Source organism: Emydura macquarii, unplaced genomic scaffold, assembly GCF_026122565.2.
Source record: "Emydura macquarii macquarii isolate MOO-44397 ecotype Brisbane River unplaced genomic scaffold, CSIRO-AGI_Emac_v2 contig_1451, whole genome shotgun sequence".
Lineage (NCBI taxonomy): Eukaryota > Metazoa > Chordata > Testudines > Chelidae > Emydura > Emydura macquarii.
In genome coordinates this window covers 21,100,079-21,117,182 of record NW_027131588.1, presented here as the reverse complement: position 1 = coordinate 21,117,182, position 17,104 = coordinate 21,100,079, and the positions used below count along the sequence as shown (strand labels likewise).

The 17,104-nt window shown below is 48.8% G+C and overlaps 2 protein-coding genes across 2 annotated transcripts in view; both read left to right on the top strand.

The window, feature by feature from the left end:
- The window catches only part of B4GALT1 (beta-1,4-galactosyltransferase 1), a 46,682-nt gene extending 37,619 nt beyond the window's left edge, over positions 1-9,063 (top strand). Inside the window, exons 4-6 of the mRNA XM_067553323.1 lie at positions 1,242-1,364; positions 5,131-5,235; positions 5,575-9,063. Of these exons, the coding sequence (XP_067409424.1) occupies positions 1,242-1,364; positions 5,131-5,235; positions 5,575-5,704 (358 nt within the window). The 3' untranslated portion in view covers positions 5,705-9,063. The remainder of the gene's footprint in view (positions 1-1,241; positions 1,365-5,130; positions 5,236-5,574) is intronic.
- A 5,493-nt stretch (positions 9,064-14,556) lies between these two features.
- LOC137156610 (Krueppel-like factor 2) lies at positions 14,557-15,273 on the top strand. The gene has a single exon (XM_067553490.1). The coding sequence runs from the start codon at positions 14,557-14,559 to the stop codon at positions 15,271-15,273; it is 717 nt and encodes a 238-aa protein (XP_067409591.1).
- Positions 15,274-17,104: the final 1,831 nt, after the last annotated feature.

Sequence of the window (17,104 nt, the reverse complement as noted above, 5' to 3'; positions counted from 1 at the left end):
GGTGGAACAAACGGTTTGTCTGTGGGAAAGATTAGGTAACTGTTTTTCAAATATCAAAGTCGCAGGAGTAGGAAAAAAATAGAAGCTGATTTTTTTTCAGATTTTTTTTATACTCGCCCAGGAGCAGCTGATCTTATCCGGAATCCTTTTTAAGAACTAACGTTACGGGTAAACTCCATTCAGCCTCCTTTCAAGGCAACGGGGTTGCTCCTACCTAAGTCACGGGTGAATTTGGCCCTGTGTGTTCAGCACTGTGTCAGCCGAGTTTGTCAGAATTTCTGGGCAAGTTGGTTTTCCAGAACGGCTACCCCGGAGATGTTGGAAAATCCCAGTAGCACTCTGTGCTGTGAGGAGAGAGTCCCTTGCAGACCGGCGGGCACCGTGCCTGTTCTTGGGCACAAAGATGTGTATGACTTTTTTGGCCATATCATCTGCTTATTCCTTATGACCTGTACGAGAGGGGGAAACATCATGGATATTGACACCTGGAAATTGCTGCGTGGTGGTATTCAGCCATTAGCGTGTGGGCTGAGTGTCGTGGTTATGGTGGGTGAGTGATCAGGGAAGGCAGCACCAGAAGAGACATGCTCAATGTGTCCATGCTCCACCTAATGTACCAACACCCCTACCCTGCTAATCATTGCAGGGACAGGCACCCCCATGTCCCCAAAGCCCCGCTCGTTATTCCAGTGATATGCCCCGCCCCGGCCCGTCCTCTCCAGCTAATTCACCCTGCCTTTTAGCAGACAGTGGCAGGAAATGGGCAGAAGCTTGTTTTTAAACACTGCACTCGAAAACCTGCTCTAAACCTGTTTGTAACGAGACCCTTTGAAGCCCTGCCTCTGAGTCCTAGAGGACGTTGCTAAGCTGTGCGGTGCCTGTGCATCCTGTGTGGGCACTTGCATCTTTTCTCCAGACGCACGGGAGCGAGCCAGGCTGCTCAGCCATTGACTGTCTCCTAGAGCAGAGGAATGGGTGGGGCCTTGGCTCCCCTACGCCCCTGACTCACTGGCCAGGGTGGTAGAGCGAGGGCTAGGGGTGGGATTGTGACTTGCTGTTGGTCCCCAGCCCTGTCCCAGGAGAGCAGGCGGAAGCTGGGAAGGAATTGTCTCTGAGTCACAGTGCCTGGGGGAGTAGGTCGAGGGGTGCAGTGTACACCCCCCCCCCCTTTGCTCAGGGCTGTCTGGGGGCACCATCCAGTCCTGGCTGTTGCAGTAACAAAGCTCTTTTCCTCATTGCAGGTTACCGTACAATCAGTACTTCGGAGGCGTGTCCGCTCTAAGCAAGGAGCAATTCGAAAAGATCAACGGGTTTCCTAATAACTACTGGGGCTGGGGGGGCGAAGATGACGACATTTATAACAGGTAAAGGCCCCAGACTGGGACGTGCCAGGCCAGATGTTCTGCCAGCTGTCGCTGTGCGGCTAGAAGCCGCTTCTAGCCCGGGCCCTCAGCGCTGCGCTCCCTGTCGGTGTGTGGCTAATGGGTGCTCTCGGCTCCCTTGAGCAACGCTTAAAGCAGGTGGCCGTAGCCTGTGCTGTGTCTGCAGCCCTGCATGCTAGCTCTCTCCTTCTTCTCTCACCTTTTAAGATGCAATACAGACACAGTATTTGTTTTCTTTCCCCCTCCCGCTGCTGCCTGATTGCTTACTTCCGGTTCCACGTGGTGTTCGGTTGACTGGTCGGTGTGTAACGCTGGTGGTTGTATCTTTGAGGTTCTGCTGTATACCAGACATATTTAGAACTTACCATACAAAACCAATACATAGATTTAAACGTGCTTCTCAATCTTTGCAAACCATGACTTTTCCATCAGTCCCTTGCATGGCCCATCCTATGCAATATTGACTGCAATTCTGTAACATTTGGCATCGGTAATATTATTATAAGTGGTCGTTCCTAATCCAGATAGCGTCACAGGAGCGTCCGTCCACTCCTGCTCCCATGTTGTAGGGTCAGGGCGGGTTGCAGGGCTGCACGGAGCTCACTGCCGGCCAAGGCTGGCTTTTCTGGCTACCACAGGCGTTTGTGTTTCAGTTGGGACTGGCCGCCCATCTCTGACCCTGCAGCACAGCCTTGTAGGGAAGTGGGAGATGGCGATTGCGATGGGGGTGATGGATTCTTGCCTCTTGACGCAGGGTTCTGATTGCACAGCGAAGAGGAGATGGTGAGCTGGAGCTGCCTTCACGCAGCTGTCACGTTCCAGCTGATGCAGATGCAGGGCTCCAGCCTGGTGCTGTGTGGGCCGGCAGCTAAGGCAGGCCCTGGAGCTCAGGGTGCCCTGCTCTCTGTTTGCACTGGCTCCCAGTCGAAGTGAGCAGAGGCAGGGAGGAGCAGCCAGCGCCCAGGGGCAGAGGGTGTGCTGTGTGAACTCTCTGATCGGGTTCTTGGTGATGCTGATCTCGGTAGGAGGACTGACAGATGCCAGGGTTCACTGCAGGTCAGGGACGTGGTTGCAGCGGCAGCAGCAAGATTCCTTCTGTCTTCCAGAATCTGTTTTCTCCTCGCTTACTATGAGGTGATTCCTACCCAGCTCTGGGGATAACGGAGCTGGGAAGGTCAGGCTTTCCTGCAAACCTGCAGAGAGGGACCTGGATCCAGTCCCAAAATCACTCGCTCAGGAAACTCTCTAGAGCTCCACGGGGGTGGAGAGGAAGGAGCTTGGGGCACTAGCAGGGCAGGAGTCTGTGGTTCAGCAGCCTGTGGCAAGTTCTCGGCATGTGGGAGAAGTGAGAAACCTCACCTGCACGCCGGGAACGCACTCGATCTGAAACTCAGCCCTGTCTGGAATCTTGCAGGTCCAGTAGGCGGAGAAAGGTGTCTGTCAGCAAAGCCTACGTAGCTGTAAATATTAAAGTGTAAAGTAGTAGAACCCGAAACATTCCAGGAATGAGCATAAAGTACCGTGAAAAACAGCACCGGGAGGTATTTGCACAGTTCAGCTTGTGCTTATTTTTTCTACACGGAGAGCAGACCAGTAGATTTTTGGAATTCACCAGTGTTTTGATTTTTCAGGTCACATGTGGAAGGTTTTACTAACCTGTTTAGTCTGAAATGTTTCTCTGCCCCTTGGCCTTGTAATAGGCTTTTGTACTTCCCCTGAGTTTATGAAACAACTTCACAGAATGTTGGTTGTCTCCGGAGACATCCGTAAATTTTATCGTTTACCTGTTTTAAAAAAAAAAAAAGCAAACAACTTTGCATGATGTCTCCTACTTAAAGGAAAATTATATTTCCTTTGTAAAATGCTCTGACATCTGTGGCTGGCAGGAAACTGTTACTGAAGAGCGAGGTAACATTATACAAGAAAGAGGGAGGCAGTGATGAAACATCTGAAATGGTAGAATCATGGAAACGTTGGGCAGGAAGGGACCTTGAGAAGTCACCAAGTCCAGTCCCCTGTGCTGTAGTTTCAAACACGCACAATGCACTCCCCATTCTCTGAATACCACGGGGAACTCTGATTTTATTTGGGGAATTGGGAGCTCGGATAATTGAAAGGGCAGGACCGTCTGGGAGCCCTCTGCAGCGTCACGGCCCCATTCCCTCCCTCCCGTGACAGCTTAGCCGCAGGAGCCGTCCAGCAGCAGGGTGTCCTGCCCCACCGCTGGTGGTCTTGCTCTAGTCTCTGGGAAAGGATTCGGAGGATGCCACGGTAGAGATGGCAATGGGGTTTTGGAAAATGGGGACTATCCTGTTGTTAGAATGTAGTATACAGAATAGTACCCATGGGGCGGACAAGCGAGACAGCTGTGGTTTGTTGTGCGAAGGTGATGGAGAGCCAGTTGAGTTGGGAAGAAATGGAGAGGGGTGGATCCTGTGGGATGCTGAGTATCGCCACCTCCCTCTGGAGTTTGTGGGAGGTGACAGCACTTGGCACCCTACAGGACTGCGCCCATAAGCGTTAGCCAGGTGTGGGAGTTCAAAACGTGAAGCCGGAGGGTGAGACCTGACGGGTTCTGCAGAGACCCTGTTGGCACCATCCGGCCGGCGAGTAGTTTTGAAAGCTAAGAAGGCAGTTTTGAATTGAAGAGCGATTGGCGGCCCGAGCTAAAGGCTAGTGTGGCTACAGGGATTGCTAAAATGGCACTGAACACTCTATAGGCGCACACAGCACGATTTAACTTTCCACTGCAAGGAGAGAGATGGTATCGTTAACCCCACACGGCACATTCCACTTCTGTTTGCGTCTAGCAGGCAGTACTGCAGCTTGATTCAAACCTTTCTGCCTTGTCATTGCATTACCTCCTCAGTATGATCGGAAATGGCATGTTTGTAAATGACCTGGGCCATTGCTTTAACTCAGGAAACTTTCCATTGAATCCGAGAGTTTTTGTAATCAACAGAGATGGGAAAATCACTGATTTTTTCCAGCTCACTGGCAGTTCCAAAAAAAATTTTAAAAAATTGTTTTGGGGCAACCCAAAACCAACAATTTTTGGAATTTTCAGTGAATCAGAGAAGTCAGAAAAACTTGTTTTGGGTTGAACAAAATGTTGAATGTGAAACAAGAAGGGTGAAGTGTAATGTCTTTTATTGGACCGGTTCTGCTGGAGAGAGAGACAAGCTTTTGAGCTTACACAGGGCTCTTCTCGGGTCTGGGAAAGGTGATCGGAAGGTCTGTCTACACAGCAGCTAGACACCCACGGCTGACTCATGCCAGCCAACTCAGGTTCGCGGGGCTCAGGCTGCGGGGCTGTTTCACTGCTGCATAAACCTCCAGGCTCGGGCTAGAGCCTGAACTCTCATACCCTGCGAGATGGGACCCTGCCAGGTGAGTGCCCTACCCACCGGGCATTAGGATATATATATATATATATATATATCACTCACTCACTCACCCAGTGACTATTTGTCATTCATGTTGATATTCCCAGAACTGTTTTTCTTTTTTTTTCTGATTGAAACAATTTGCCAAAATTGGCACAAATTTGGGAAATGTTTTGGTTGACCTGAATCTGCATTTTTGGCACCCCAAAAAAAAAAGTTGCAACTGAAAAATTTCAGCCAGCCCCTATTAATCAGCTCTTCTAAATCTTATACAACTACGTTTTAGGTAGAAGTGGTTTTAACTGCATACTCAGGCACTTACTAGGAATCACAATAGCCTCTAAATATGTTTACTTTCACAGGCTAGTTTTTAAAGGCATGAGAATATCTCGCCCAGATGCTGCAATTGGGAAGTGTCGAATGATTCGCCATTCAAGAGACCACAAAAATGAGCCCAACCCACAGAGGTGTGTCTAGCTTGCTTTACCTTCTTGACAAATTAGAGATGCTCTCAAGGCCGATAGTTCCAAATGATCCCACTTTCCCCTTACAATGTGGAGGTCTGATCACTCGAGTCCTTATGCACGAGTTACTTTCTCAGTGTTCACAAGATTATTGCATGCAGCCCTGTTGGAACATGCTGGGATGCCCAAATGCAGGATTAACTTTGAACACTTTGATTGTTTTAATCCTTTCATGTGGCCCTTGAGGCTATAAAGCTGTAACACATGAGGGAGGGTGCAGTGTTCTGTTTGGAGTTTCAGGTCATCACAATGTTAATATTACAATATTGCATCTTTTTACAGGTTTGACAGAATTGCTCGGACAAGGGAGACAATGAATTCTGATGGCTTAAATACACTGTCATACAAGGTAGTGAAAACTGTTAAATACCCTCTGTATACAGAAATCACAGTGGATGTTGGTTCACCTTAAAGTAATGTTGGTGAGGCAGAAGAGAAGACTTTGACGTTACCAGGGATATCTGATCCAGAGAATTTTCTATCTGCTGTTTTTACTACAGTCAGAATGAACAAGAAAGGCTCAGCTATGCAAAGTTCCAAGTCTGCTGGACGCGTCAGACTTTTTAATCCCAAACTTGACTTTACACAACTTTCTAGCTCTACATTATTTTTGTAAGTTTAGAATCTGTAAATAAGAGTTGTAAAAATATTTACATTACCAGAAAATGTTGAATATTATGTATTTGCTGCAGTGCTGCCCACATAATGGTTTATTCAGATGTTATTGATCACAAAGCAATGATGAATCGGCAATTGCTACCCATATTTTTTCTTCCATATGTTAAATTAGATAGATGAGAACACTGCTTTAAATTCTTTACTTTATGAAGGACTGGAAAATGCTGCTAAAATTGTACAAGTTTACACTTTATATTAGATTTTTTTGTTGCGTTTTTTTTTTTTTAATGGAGATGGTATCACTTATTCTTGTCTAACATCACGCAAAACAAACCTTTTTTTTAAAAAAAATGTATGCAGAGCAAGTTTTGGAAATACTGATCTTACAAAATGTAACAGTTACAGAATTTATGATTTTATAATTTGGGCCCCAATCTTCCAATGAGCTCCACACAGATAGGACATTTAGTCTGGGTGGAAGCTTCCCAGGACAATATAAATACTGTGATTGGTGCAAGAAGTGCTGTCTCCAGGTGACCTGAATGGAAAGATGTCTCTTGCTATAGAGCAGTAAGATGCATTCTGTTCTTTTAAAAAAGGCAAATTGGTAGTAATTATGGGCTGAACATTTTTAGTCTTTTTTTAATTAAAATTTACCAAAATTGGTTTACTTTTGTAAGAGCTTATCGCACCATTTTAATACTATATAAATTTCACAAAAACAAAATGCATTTTTTAATGTTGTACATAAAACTTGAATTCACTGTTCCTTTTGTTTTGTGGTATTTTAAGATGATGTTGTGCAGGAGGTTTGGTTTTTTAAACATATTTGTATGTTACTACCCTGGTTAAACTAGTGTATAGCATAATTGTTAAACAAGGCTTAGAAATTCTGTCCCCAAAATGACAGGTTCTTATGTGCTTTGTTATGTATGAGCCATGTATAAGTTTGCTTTACAAATTTGTCCATGAAATATTTTGAACTCTTTAATGCTTTAATACTAACACAACAGTAAAGATCAGGCTTATTTTGCTATCTGAAGCTCATACTAAATGTGTGTCAGCTAAGATGTGGGAAATTGTTCCAGATCAATACTCTCTTGTAACTTCTGCAGCCACTGAGGAGTGCACACTTCCTTCTTCACAGCATTTTTAAAATGCAGAAAGGTGGCAGAACCCGCGTATATACCTTGCCTTTTGGTTTTTATGACATTATGAAAATCCCTCCAGCATTATGACATTGAGAGCAGGTCAGAATTTTCAGCATTTCACCTAAACGCACCAACATCTCAGCAGTGTTTTGTGAATTTTTTTTGCCACTTTTTAGCCAGCTCTAACCAAAATGACTTGTGCAAACTGGGCCTTAGGAGTCAGTGGGAGGCTTAGCAAGAGCTGTGGATCAAGCCTATGAGGTTTACTCCTGCATCTCGCTGTGTTTAACCCTTGGAGAGTGGAGGTAGAGACTACGCCCCATTTGTTTTACATAAGGAAGGAAGGGGCCGATCTAAAGTTTGGGGGAGGAGAGGGATGCTGAATTATCATGCAAAGTAGCTACTTTATTTAAATGTGCTTTTTGGCCACCGGCTATGGATGAAGCCCTTGTAACCGAAGGGGGTGTTTGGGGAGTTGCTTGTCCTTCAGTCTGATTTGTAAGGGCTTGTCTGCTGACACAAGTTAAAGTGAAACCAGCGTGGGCACTCTTAACTGTTCAGAACTTGCTCTGTTGGTTTAGCTTATACTTGTACATCTATCAACACAAGCCAAACCCATGTGAGCGTGTCCACACACAAAGGTGCACCGAATCTGTATACAGTCACACCTTTAGTTAAACAAGTGCAACTCTGGTCAGTGTGAGGGAGAACTGCTTCTTGGCATCATTGCCTGTGTGGAGTCCATTGTATGATCAGCACCTAGGAGCTAGCCCACAAACACCTGCTCTCTTGAGTAATTGTGCTCATGCTAGGAATTACATTACGAAGTTACTGAGGTATTGGCTGGTCAGCCCCTAATTCTGACAAAGATGCAGTAGCATGTGTCTTAGACCCCTACCAGATGCTGGGTTAATTTTCTCTCAGCAAAACCCATGCACATGCAGCAGCACTGATTAGTGGCCAAATGTGATCTGGGATTTTCAGAGGAGTCTTGAGTGCGGCCCCCAGTTCTCCCTGGATGCCAGAGGAATGTAGAAACTAAACTCTACCTAGGCTCTTTGGAAAATTTCAGAATTCTTGTGGGTTCCCTCAACAATCTGCCCCCTTCATCCTGTCAGCTGAAACATCTGAACCTTCAGTTATTTGTTTAATCCTCTAACTGCCCAACCTATGCAAAGATTCAATATATTGCACTTGATAGTTTTGCCTTACAAATACATGAAGATCAGGAAAATTTCTATAGAAAGCTTTCATATTTGAAATCTCACATCATGGAATTCATGTAAGTAGTAACTTTTTGACTGTTAGCATTAAAGATTTATACAAATGTGCCTTAAAAGGAAAGGAGGGGGAGGAATCCTTGAACCAACAGAACAGCATTTATCACATCAGACACTTAAGAAAAGTTTTTAAAAGACAAAATCATCTCCCCTTTCTTACTAATATGTGTAACCCTGGTGCTGGGCCAGGATTTCCCCAGGCTGAGTTCTCATGCAAAGCATATCTGTCAAACTGAAATTTCTTCCCAATTTGACCAATCCATGAAATCCAGTCATTATTCTCTCTGGGATTTTCAGAGGCCTTAGCTGTAAACAAGCATGTTACTCAGAAGTGAATTTTGACTGCGAATCTGAGTTTGTGATGTTTCCCATGCAGGTGTTGATGGTAACACTCACTGAAATTATGTGTAAAATGGGCAAACTCTAGAACACAAAACTGGACGTAAACCAAATGCAGATACTTAATATCTTCGTAACAGTTTTTTAGAATACTAAGAGTTCCGGTGTGTGGCCTTTTATCACATGTCCTTTGCTCATTTGCTGGACAGCCTACAGGTTCTCAGCATGGTTTCAGCAGAGATGGTTTTGCTTGGCACGTCTATCACTCGTATTATTTCTACATGTAAAAGCTGAGATTCCTGTGTTGATATTCATGTAAAATAACGTATTTTCAGTCTTCACAGGTAGTGATATTACTTGAATAAATGTATTTTGTCTGTCTTTTCCATAGTTACTCTGTCAGCATGCAAGCTACCTCTGGTTCCCAGATTATAGGGCCTGTGTATACAATTCAGCATTACCTGGGACTCTGTTTAAACTCCTCTGCACAGGTACAACCCTCTCCCCCTGCCAACAGTGATGGCCTGAGTGAGGGGTAGGCCTTGAATCTTCAAGTATCCTACATGGGCTTTCAAGGGCCCTCCACTGAGGATGTTTGGGACTCGGGATGATGGGGCCTGATAGTCCAAGTATCCTACCTGCCCTAGGGGAGAGGTGTGTTCTCCTGCACCAGGATCCCAGCTGGGTGGGGTTTCACAGATCAGGTAAAACATCCGATTGCACCAAGGAGAGAATGAGGACGCCTGTTCCATTAGTGAAGAGCTTTTCGTCTTTGAGAGCTGGTCCCTAGGTGTGTTGCACTCTGAGTGCACGTGTGCGCCATGTGCCCAGAGTCGGAGAATTCTTGGAAGTAGTGTCCTTCGTTCATGCATGCGCCCTTTGCCTCCTCGTGACTCCAGCCAAGGGTATAAAGGGTGGAGCGGACCAACTGCGTCTCCAGTTTCTTCTCACCACCACATTGGAGGTCCCAACCCAGGCTGTGTCCAGAGCTGCTGCTACATCATTATTCGTCAATCTGTCAATATTTCAGAGTTTGCCTTTCGTGCAATTCCTACATAGATCTTAGCTGTTTTAGGGAATACATAGTTTATCAGAGTTTTTCTAGTTAGATGGATTCCCTGCCATGGCGACCCTTCCCCACCGTAGCCTTTTATGGTTCCTGGACTATGTGCCCAGAACTCTGGGCTTCAAACACTGTGTCCTGTTGTCATTCTTTTTCAGTCAGCAACAATCATCAACATGTGTCAGGAAGGCTGGGTGCGACATCTGCCAAGCCAAAGTTGTGAGGCATGGGAACTCCAGCTTCGAAAGTACCTCATCGTAAAGGCCATCAGGCCACAGTTGGACCCAGGTCGAGGGATCCGCCCTCCTACATCAGCCTCAATCGACATAGAGTAACCCTACTGCCACATGTTCTGACTTTGGTGCAAGGGAATCCATACCCATAGACCCTCAGTCGGGGTCTTGTCAGGAAGGCAGGGAACCAGCATAAGAATAGGTCTCCCTCTAAGTCTGCTTTGAAGGTGATCGATATGACTCTACCTAAATCGAACAAGCCAATTCATTCATCCCCTAAGGACTTTAGGACTTTCTAAGCCCCAGGGCTATGACAGAAAAGCGCATAAAACCAGGGCTGTGTTGGTACCGGATCCTGTACCATTGACATCAGTTCCACCAGTACCGTTCAAGCCAAAACATCAAGATCCGTCAGTTCCAGCAATGAACACTCAACCACTGATGGTACTGTCACTGTCTCATGCACCATCGATACAGAGCCTCCTTCCTCTGACCATGTCAGTATGAGCAGATCGAACCGCACAAACTCCAAGGAGGCCAGAGACATACTAGAGCAGAAGACGTCTTTGCTCTTCCCAAACCTTTATTTCCCCTATCATCAGGATCATCTCTCACAAGGGCAATTTTAACTCCACTAGGAGATGGTGGCTACAACTCAAGTCTGTCATCTGTTCCATCTACCAGCGTCATTTTCCTCCATCAATACCACCAATGGAGCTGGCTCAGATGTGTTAGCGGACACCCTCAGCAGGCATTTCACCATTGCTCATGAGTGGATGCTACATGATTCGGTAGTGAATAGTATCTTAGCTCAATGGGGAACCCCTACCCGGGATCTGTTGACCTCCTAAATGAACAGGAACTGCAATATCAGCTGTTTCAGGGGAGCTCTAAGCACACACTTTCAGGGAGATGCTCTTCTTCTCCCCTGGTCAGGACATCTGAGTTATGTCTTTCCTCCATTGCTGCTCCTACTTCAGTCCTATATAATATTTGACAGGACTGGGCACGAGTCATCCTCCTTGCCCCCAGTTGGCCCAGACAATTTTGTTTCCCAAATCTCTTTCTAATATCATCCAGTCAGCACCCAGTCCTTTCCTGGCCTCTTGACCCACGAGGAGGGCAGAATCAAGCATCCCAACCTTGAAGCACTTCATCTCATGGCTTGGGTTACGGATGGGCATCTACCTTGGAACATTTCTTCTCTGAAGCTGTACTTACCATCCTAGTAACGACAGAAAAGCGTCCACTAGGAGATGCATTCAGCCAAGTGAAAACGTTTTTCTGTCTGGGCACAGCTGAAACATGTATCTCCTGAATCAGCAGATACTCCCCTTATTCTGAACTATCTTCTTTCTCTCCAGATGACTGGGCTTTCCCTCAGTTCTGTACAAGCACCTGGCAGCAATTGGTTTGTGCCCTCCACGGTAACTTAGTTTTCACTCACCCATGGACTAACAGATTCTTGAAAGGCCTAATTCTTGAAACTAGTAAGAAACCCTAGCCCTCGGTAGGACCTAACCCTTGTACTTTCAGCACTCACTAAGCTGCCCTTTGAATCTCTCGCCACATGTTTCATGCATCCCCTATCGATGAAAGTTGCATTCATTGTGGCCACCACCTCAGCCAGGAGGGTAGTGAGCTCAGCGTCCTAATGGAGAACCCGCCATGCGCTATATTCCATAAGGACAAAGTCTCTTTATGACTACGTCCGACGTTCACCCCCAAGGTACTTTCAGAGTTCCCCTTAAACCAGTCGCTCACTTTACCTGTGCTTTTTCTGAAACTGCACACACCTGAGGAGGAGAGGAGAGGAGACTTCATTCCCTGGAAGTGCAACAAGCTTTTTACTTACAAACGACAAAACCAATCAGAAAATCACCTAGAATGTTTCTCACCACAGCAGAACTACTCCAAGTTCCAGCTCTGCTACCAGCTGTCACGTATTCCTCCCCCTCCGGGGGTGAGGGCTCATTCTCCAGCACCACAAGTGACACCATTGGCACCGCTTCAGGAAGTACCTCTGCTTGATATTTGCAGGGCAGCTAAGTGGAGTTCCAGCCACCCGTTCACGAGATGATCTAGAACAGGACTCTCTGCTGATGCACCCTTTGGGACAGCTGTGCAACCTGCATCCTCACACTCTCCTCCTACTTAGGTACTGCTTGTCAGTCACCCACAGTGCAATACACACAGGGATCTGCATTCGAAGAAGAGGAAGTTATTTATCTTCCAGGAACTGGAGATTCTTTGAGATGCGTGGTCCTTATCTGTATTCTACTATCGGCCCTTCTTCCTTTCTGCTTCGGAGCCTTCCTGGAGTCGCAATAGAGAAGGAAATGGAGGAAAAGTCGGTCCGCACACCCTTTCTACCCCTGGTTTGAGGCACGAGGAGAGCAACAATGCACGTGCAGACCAACCGACGCTGCTTGCAAGAATTCTCCGACTCTGAGCACATGGGGTATAGATGGGGACCAGAGGAACCTCAAGCTATTCTCAGGTAAGTAATTCCAGGGTCCTTTCCTTTCCTGTATCTTGTGAAGTCCCCATCTGTGCCAGGATACTGAACTAGAGCCACCTCCAGTCTGACCCTGTATGGCAGGTTGTGCACTCCCCATAGCCTGCTCTGCTCACGTTCCCCTGCTGTGATTGATGGACGGGAGGAAATACTCAAACCCTGCAGGCCCCAGCGGGACCCACAGTTATGCTCTCCTGGACTCCATCCCAAGGGGGGCAGGAGCCACAGGGAACAATGCTGTTAGACAGATGATTCATTGTTGAGTCTCTGGCACTTTCCCAGCACTGCAATTGGGGGCCTGATCTGGAGCCACCGGGAGGAGATGGTGGGAGAGTGCCTGCCTGCACCCAACCTCTCAGCAGCTTCCCGCAGGTGTAACTCACTGATGTTAGCATAGCATCCCCTACAGGAGGAGGACTGGGCCCAGCGTCTTTACGGGAAATCAGGCGTTCAGAGTCTGTCTTTAAGGGGTGTGGTTTACATGGTATCTGTGGCCAGAACAATGAGCCTGGGCACTAGATGGCTGGGGGGACTCTAGCTTTTTCCTCTGGAGCAGCTGGCACTCTCTGTGACAGAAGATGGCGCTGGCTGGGCCAGTGGGCTGACCTGCTCTCTGCAGTTATCTGTGTTCCTAAGGTAGCTACTACTTCTCCCCTCTGTTTACTGAAAGGAACAGCTCTGGGGTGGAGATCACTGTAACTGCTAGGAGAAGCTGCCACAGAGCGATGGTTCTTTGCTTGAAGGCAGTAGCCGGGCGCAGGGGCAAGCAAATGGTAATTAGTCACCAGAGTTTGACCCTTCTCATGCTCTTGCACATCAAGGACTGTTCTGGCACCAGAGCTGACAAACTGTTAGTGGGTCAGATTAGCGCTCCGTGGCCAGCAGTGGCCGTCAGGACAGTGCCCCTGTAGAATTCCTCTCCGCAAACGTTTCATCCTGTGTCGGTTTTGTTGTGACATGAGCTCCCATGCAGGTTTCCTTGTTCGCCCTCAGGCTGGAACTGGTGCAGAATGAACTGGAAGGGGGGGAGCGTAGATTTGAGCTCTTGACGGAATCACATTTGCACCAGGGCCGGTTCCCCTTTTCCATCCGGCTGAAGAAGGAAGCGATTGCCAGTCACCCCGTCCTCCCCGAGGAGGGGGTAGGGACCCGGGCCCACCCACTCCTCCAGGTCCCAGCCCAGGGGCCCTATGAGAAGCAGCTATGTACTGCTGGCACCGTGTTCCCAACTGCAATTCTCTTCCCCTGGGCTAACTTTCCCTCTCCTTCTGGCTTCTTGAGCCTGGTACCTTCCTCCAGCCTGTTCCTCCACAGAATCTCTGCACTCTGGTTTGTTCCTCCTTGCAACTCAGCACTCCTTCGCACGGCACGGCACGGCACTCCTCCTCCCAGCTCGTGCCCTGTCTGTTTGGGGCGGAGGGTTTTTATGGAGCACCTGGCTGGTCCCTAATTGCCCCCTAACAACTCTCAGATAATCTGCAGGGAACAGAGCTCTGAGCATTCTGAGGCTTCTCCTGACAATCTGTTTGAACTGCTGCTGCTGGACTAGTGTGATCTATTGATCATGGAAACAGCACCCTCAAGCAGCCTTTCACCAGGGCAAGGTTCTGTGAAAAAAAGGACTACTCAATATATGGAGACATTGACCTCTTGGACCCCCCATTTAAAGCAGGTTCTATCAAATACAACCAGCAGCATGAATGAGAATGCTTGTGATGACATGTGCAACAGTGTCTACCCAATTTTCGTGGATCTGTCTGATTTAGTGACTTGGGCACATATTCATGGAACTATGTGCAGTAAAATCCCAGGCTTGGCCAGGGCACAGAATACGGGACATCCCTCCAGGGACAATTCTCTTTCGTGGAGCTGTGAATCTGGACATGCATATCTCTGGCACTGTGAGGCATTACAGTTCAGAATCAGGGAAGAAAAAAAGGAAGCTGCAGAACGGGAAAAGAAGTCCAGAAGCTCTGATTCCTGGGCAATGGAACATACGTTAAGTGAAAAGAGATCTAGGGTAGTCTCACCTTTTGAGAAAAAGACAGCTGACTCCCTTAACATGGGATTGTGTAGCAGATCCCCCAAGTGCTGGAAGGTGGAGGATGCCCTGGACCCCCCAGCGCCCTGCCCCATGGACCTGCCCCAGCCCCTCGGCTCCCTGCAGCTCAAGGAAAAGGATGAACGTTCCTGCTGGGACTGGGACTTCTTGCTCAGCGATTTCCTCAGCGCAGAGGCCAGTGGCTCCGGCCTGGGCGGGGGCCATGAGGCAGGGGCCAGGCTGGGCCAGCAGACCCGATGCAGGTACGCGGGAGGGGACGGGCTCCCAGGCCCCAGCGGCCTGGTAGCTGAGCTCCTGTCAGGGGACGAGCCCCTGGGCTGCATCCCGGCCCCTCCTGGCTACACGCTGGGGCTGGAAAAGTGGGGAGTGGGCACCTGCGGGGGGCATCTGCAGGCGTTCCACTCCAGGCCGGACTGTGTGGCCGCCAAGCCCAAGAGGAGTCATGCAGCCGGCACCCGCCAGCGCCCCTTCAGCCACCCCAGCTGCGGCAAGACCTACACCAGGAGCTCCCACCTCAAGGCCCATCTCTGCACCCACACAGGCGAGAAGCTGTACCGCTGCACCTGGAAGGGCTGCAGCTGGAAGTTTGCCCGCTTGAGCGCGCTGACACGCCACTACCGCAAGCACACGGGGCAGCGCCCGTTCCAGTGCCGGCTGTGCCAACGCGCCTTCTCCTGCTCCGACGACTTGGTCCGGCACATGAAGAAGCACGTGTAGCACCGAGGCTGCGCTGCTCCCAGCTCTGCCCGCGCCCTGGACTGGAGCAGCCTCGTCCCACTGTGGACTAGTGGGGGTGGGACCTGCGGCTGCCACGGGGCCAGCAGCAGAATGGGGTGTGGGGGTGTTTGGGCTTCCTTTGGCCAAGGGGAATGGACTGGGGGGACTGTCTGAGTGCCCCCCAATGAGGACCCTGGGGTGCTGCAGGGAGCGGATCACACACCCCACATTCTTCCCCCAGCTGGGTCTATTGGATGCATGGATCCAGATCATTGGATGTGTGGATCTGGTGTGGTTGGTGTTGGTTGGCCGTGGCTCTCCCCTTTGCCAGCCCCCCTTTGCCAGCTGCTTCCTCTGCTGTGGGGACCCCTTCTCGGGGGAATGTCTCAAACACGCCCAGCAAATTGCTAAACTTTTTTTTTGCCTGACCTGGACAGTCACTGCCACTTTGTGCATTTTTAATTCTTCTTCCTCACTTTTTTCTTCCAGTTAATGTATTTGTTAATGTTTGGTGCCTAGAACTGGGTAAAACTGCAAAGTTCTGCGTTTAGTTTTTTCCAGTGATGTACATTTAGTGCTGCATCTTACAGCACTTTGTAATACCTCGTGCTTATAAAAATAAATAGCAGTTAAATGAAAAAAAAAAATCACTTTCCTACAGCTTTCTGCCCTCGCTATATCACATATCCCCCTCCCCTCCTCCGCTCAATACCACGGGGTTGGGCTACATGGGACGTGAGGCAGTGCTGGCGTGACAGTGTGTCTGCGTTGCCATGTTGGCTTCCGCTCCTATGCTGCACCCGGAAGTGAAAAGGCTGTAGGGAGAGGAACCATCGCGTCACTCTGGCATTTTTTTCTTTGTTAGTGTGCATCCATCTGAGTGGGGCGTGGTCCGTCACCAGGGTAAACCTCCTCCCGAGTAAATAATATCTGAGCGTTTCCATAGCCCATTTAACTGCCAAGCACTCCTTCTCGACGACCGCGTACTTCTGTTCCCTGGGGAGGAGTTTCCTGCTGAGATACATAAGGGGGTGCTCCTCTTCGCCCACGATCTGCGAAAGGACAGCCCCCAGTCCTGTCTCTGAGGCATCCGTTGGAAGACTAAACTCCCTGTCAAAATCTGGGGCTATGAGCACCAGTTGATTACAGAGAGCTGTCCTCAAATCCCTGAATGCGTTTTACACCACCTCGGTCCACTTCACCATATCCGGGCCTCGAGCCTTTATCAGGTCCATCAGAGGTCCGGCTCTAGTGGCAAAGTGGGGGATAAATCTCCGATAGTACCCCACTATCCCTAAGAATGCCCTAACCTGTTTCTTGCGGACCGGTCAGGGCCAGGCCTGGATGGCCTCTATCTTGTTGCACTGGGGCTTTACCAGGCCTCTTCCCACCACATATCTCAGGTACTTGGCCTCGGCCAGCCCTATCGCGCACTTGGCTGGGTTTGCAGTGAGGCCAGCTTTTCAGAGGGTGTCGAGCACCGCCTCTACTTTCTCCAGGTGCGTCTCCCAGTCGGGGCTATGGATGATCACATCATCCAGATAGGCGGCAGCATACTTGGCGTGGGGTCTCAGTAGTCTGTCCATCAGCCGCTGGAATGTTGCGGGGGCCCCATGGAGACCGAAGGGGAGGACGGTATACTGAAACAGGCCCTCGGGCGTGGAGAAGGCAGTCTTCCCTTTGGCATCCTTGGCGAGGGGGATTTGCCAATAGCCCTTGGTCAGGTCCAGGGTGGTCAGGTATCGAGCCTTGCCCAACTGGTCCACTAGCTCATCTCTGCGCGGGATCGGGTAGGCATCAAATCTAGAAATCTCATTTAATTTCCTGAAAT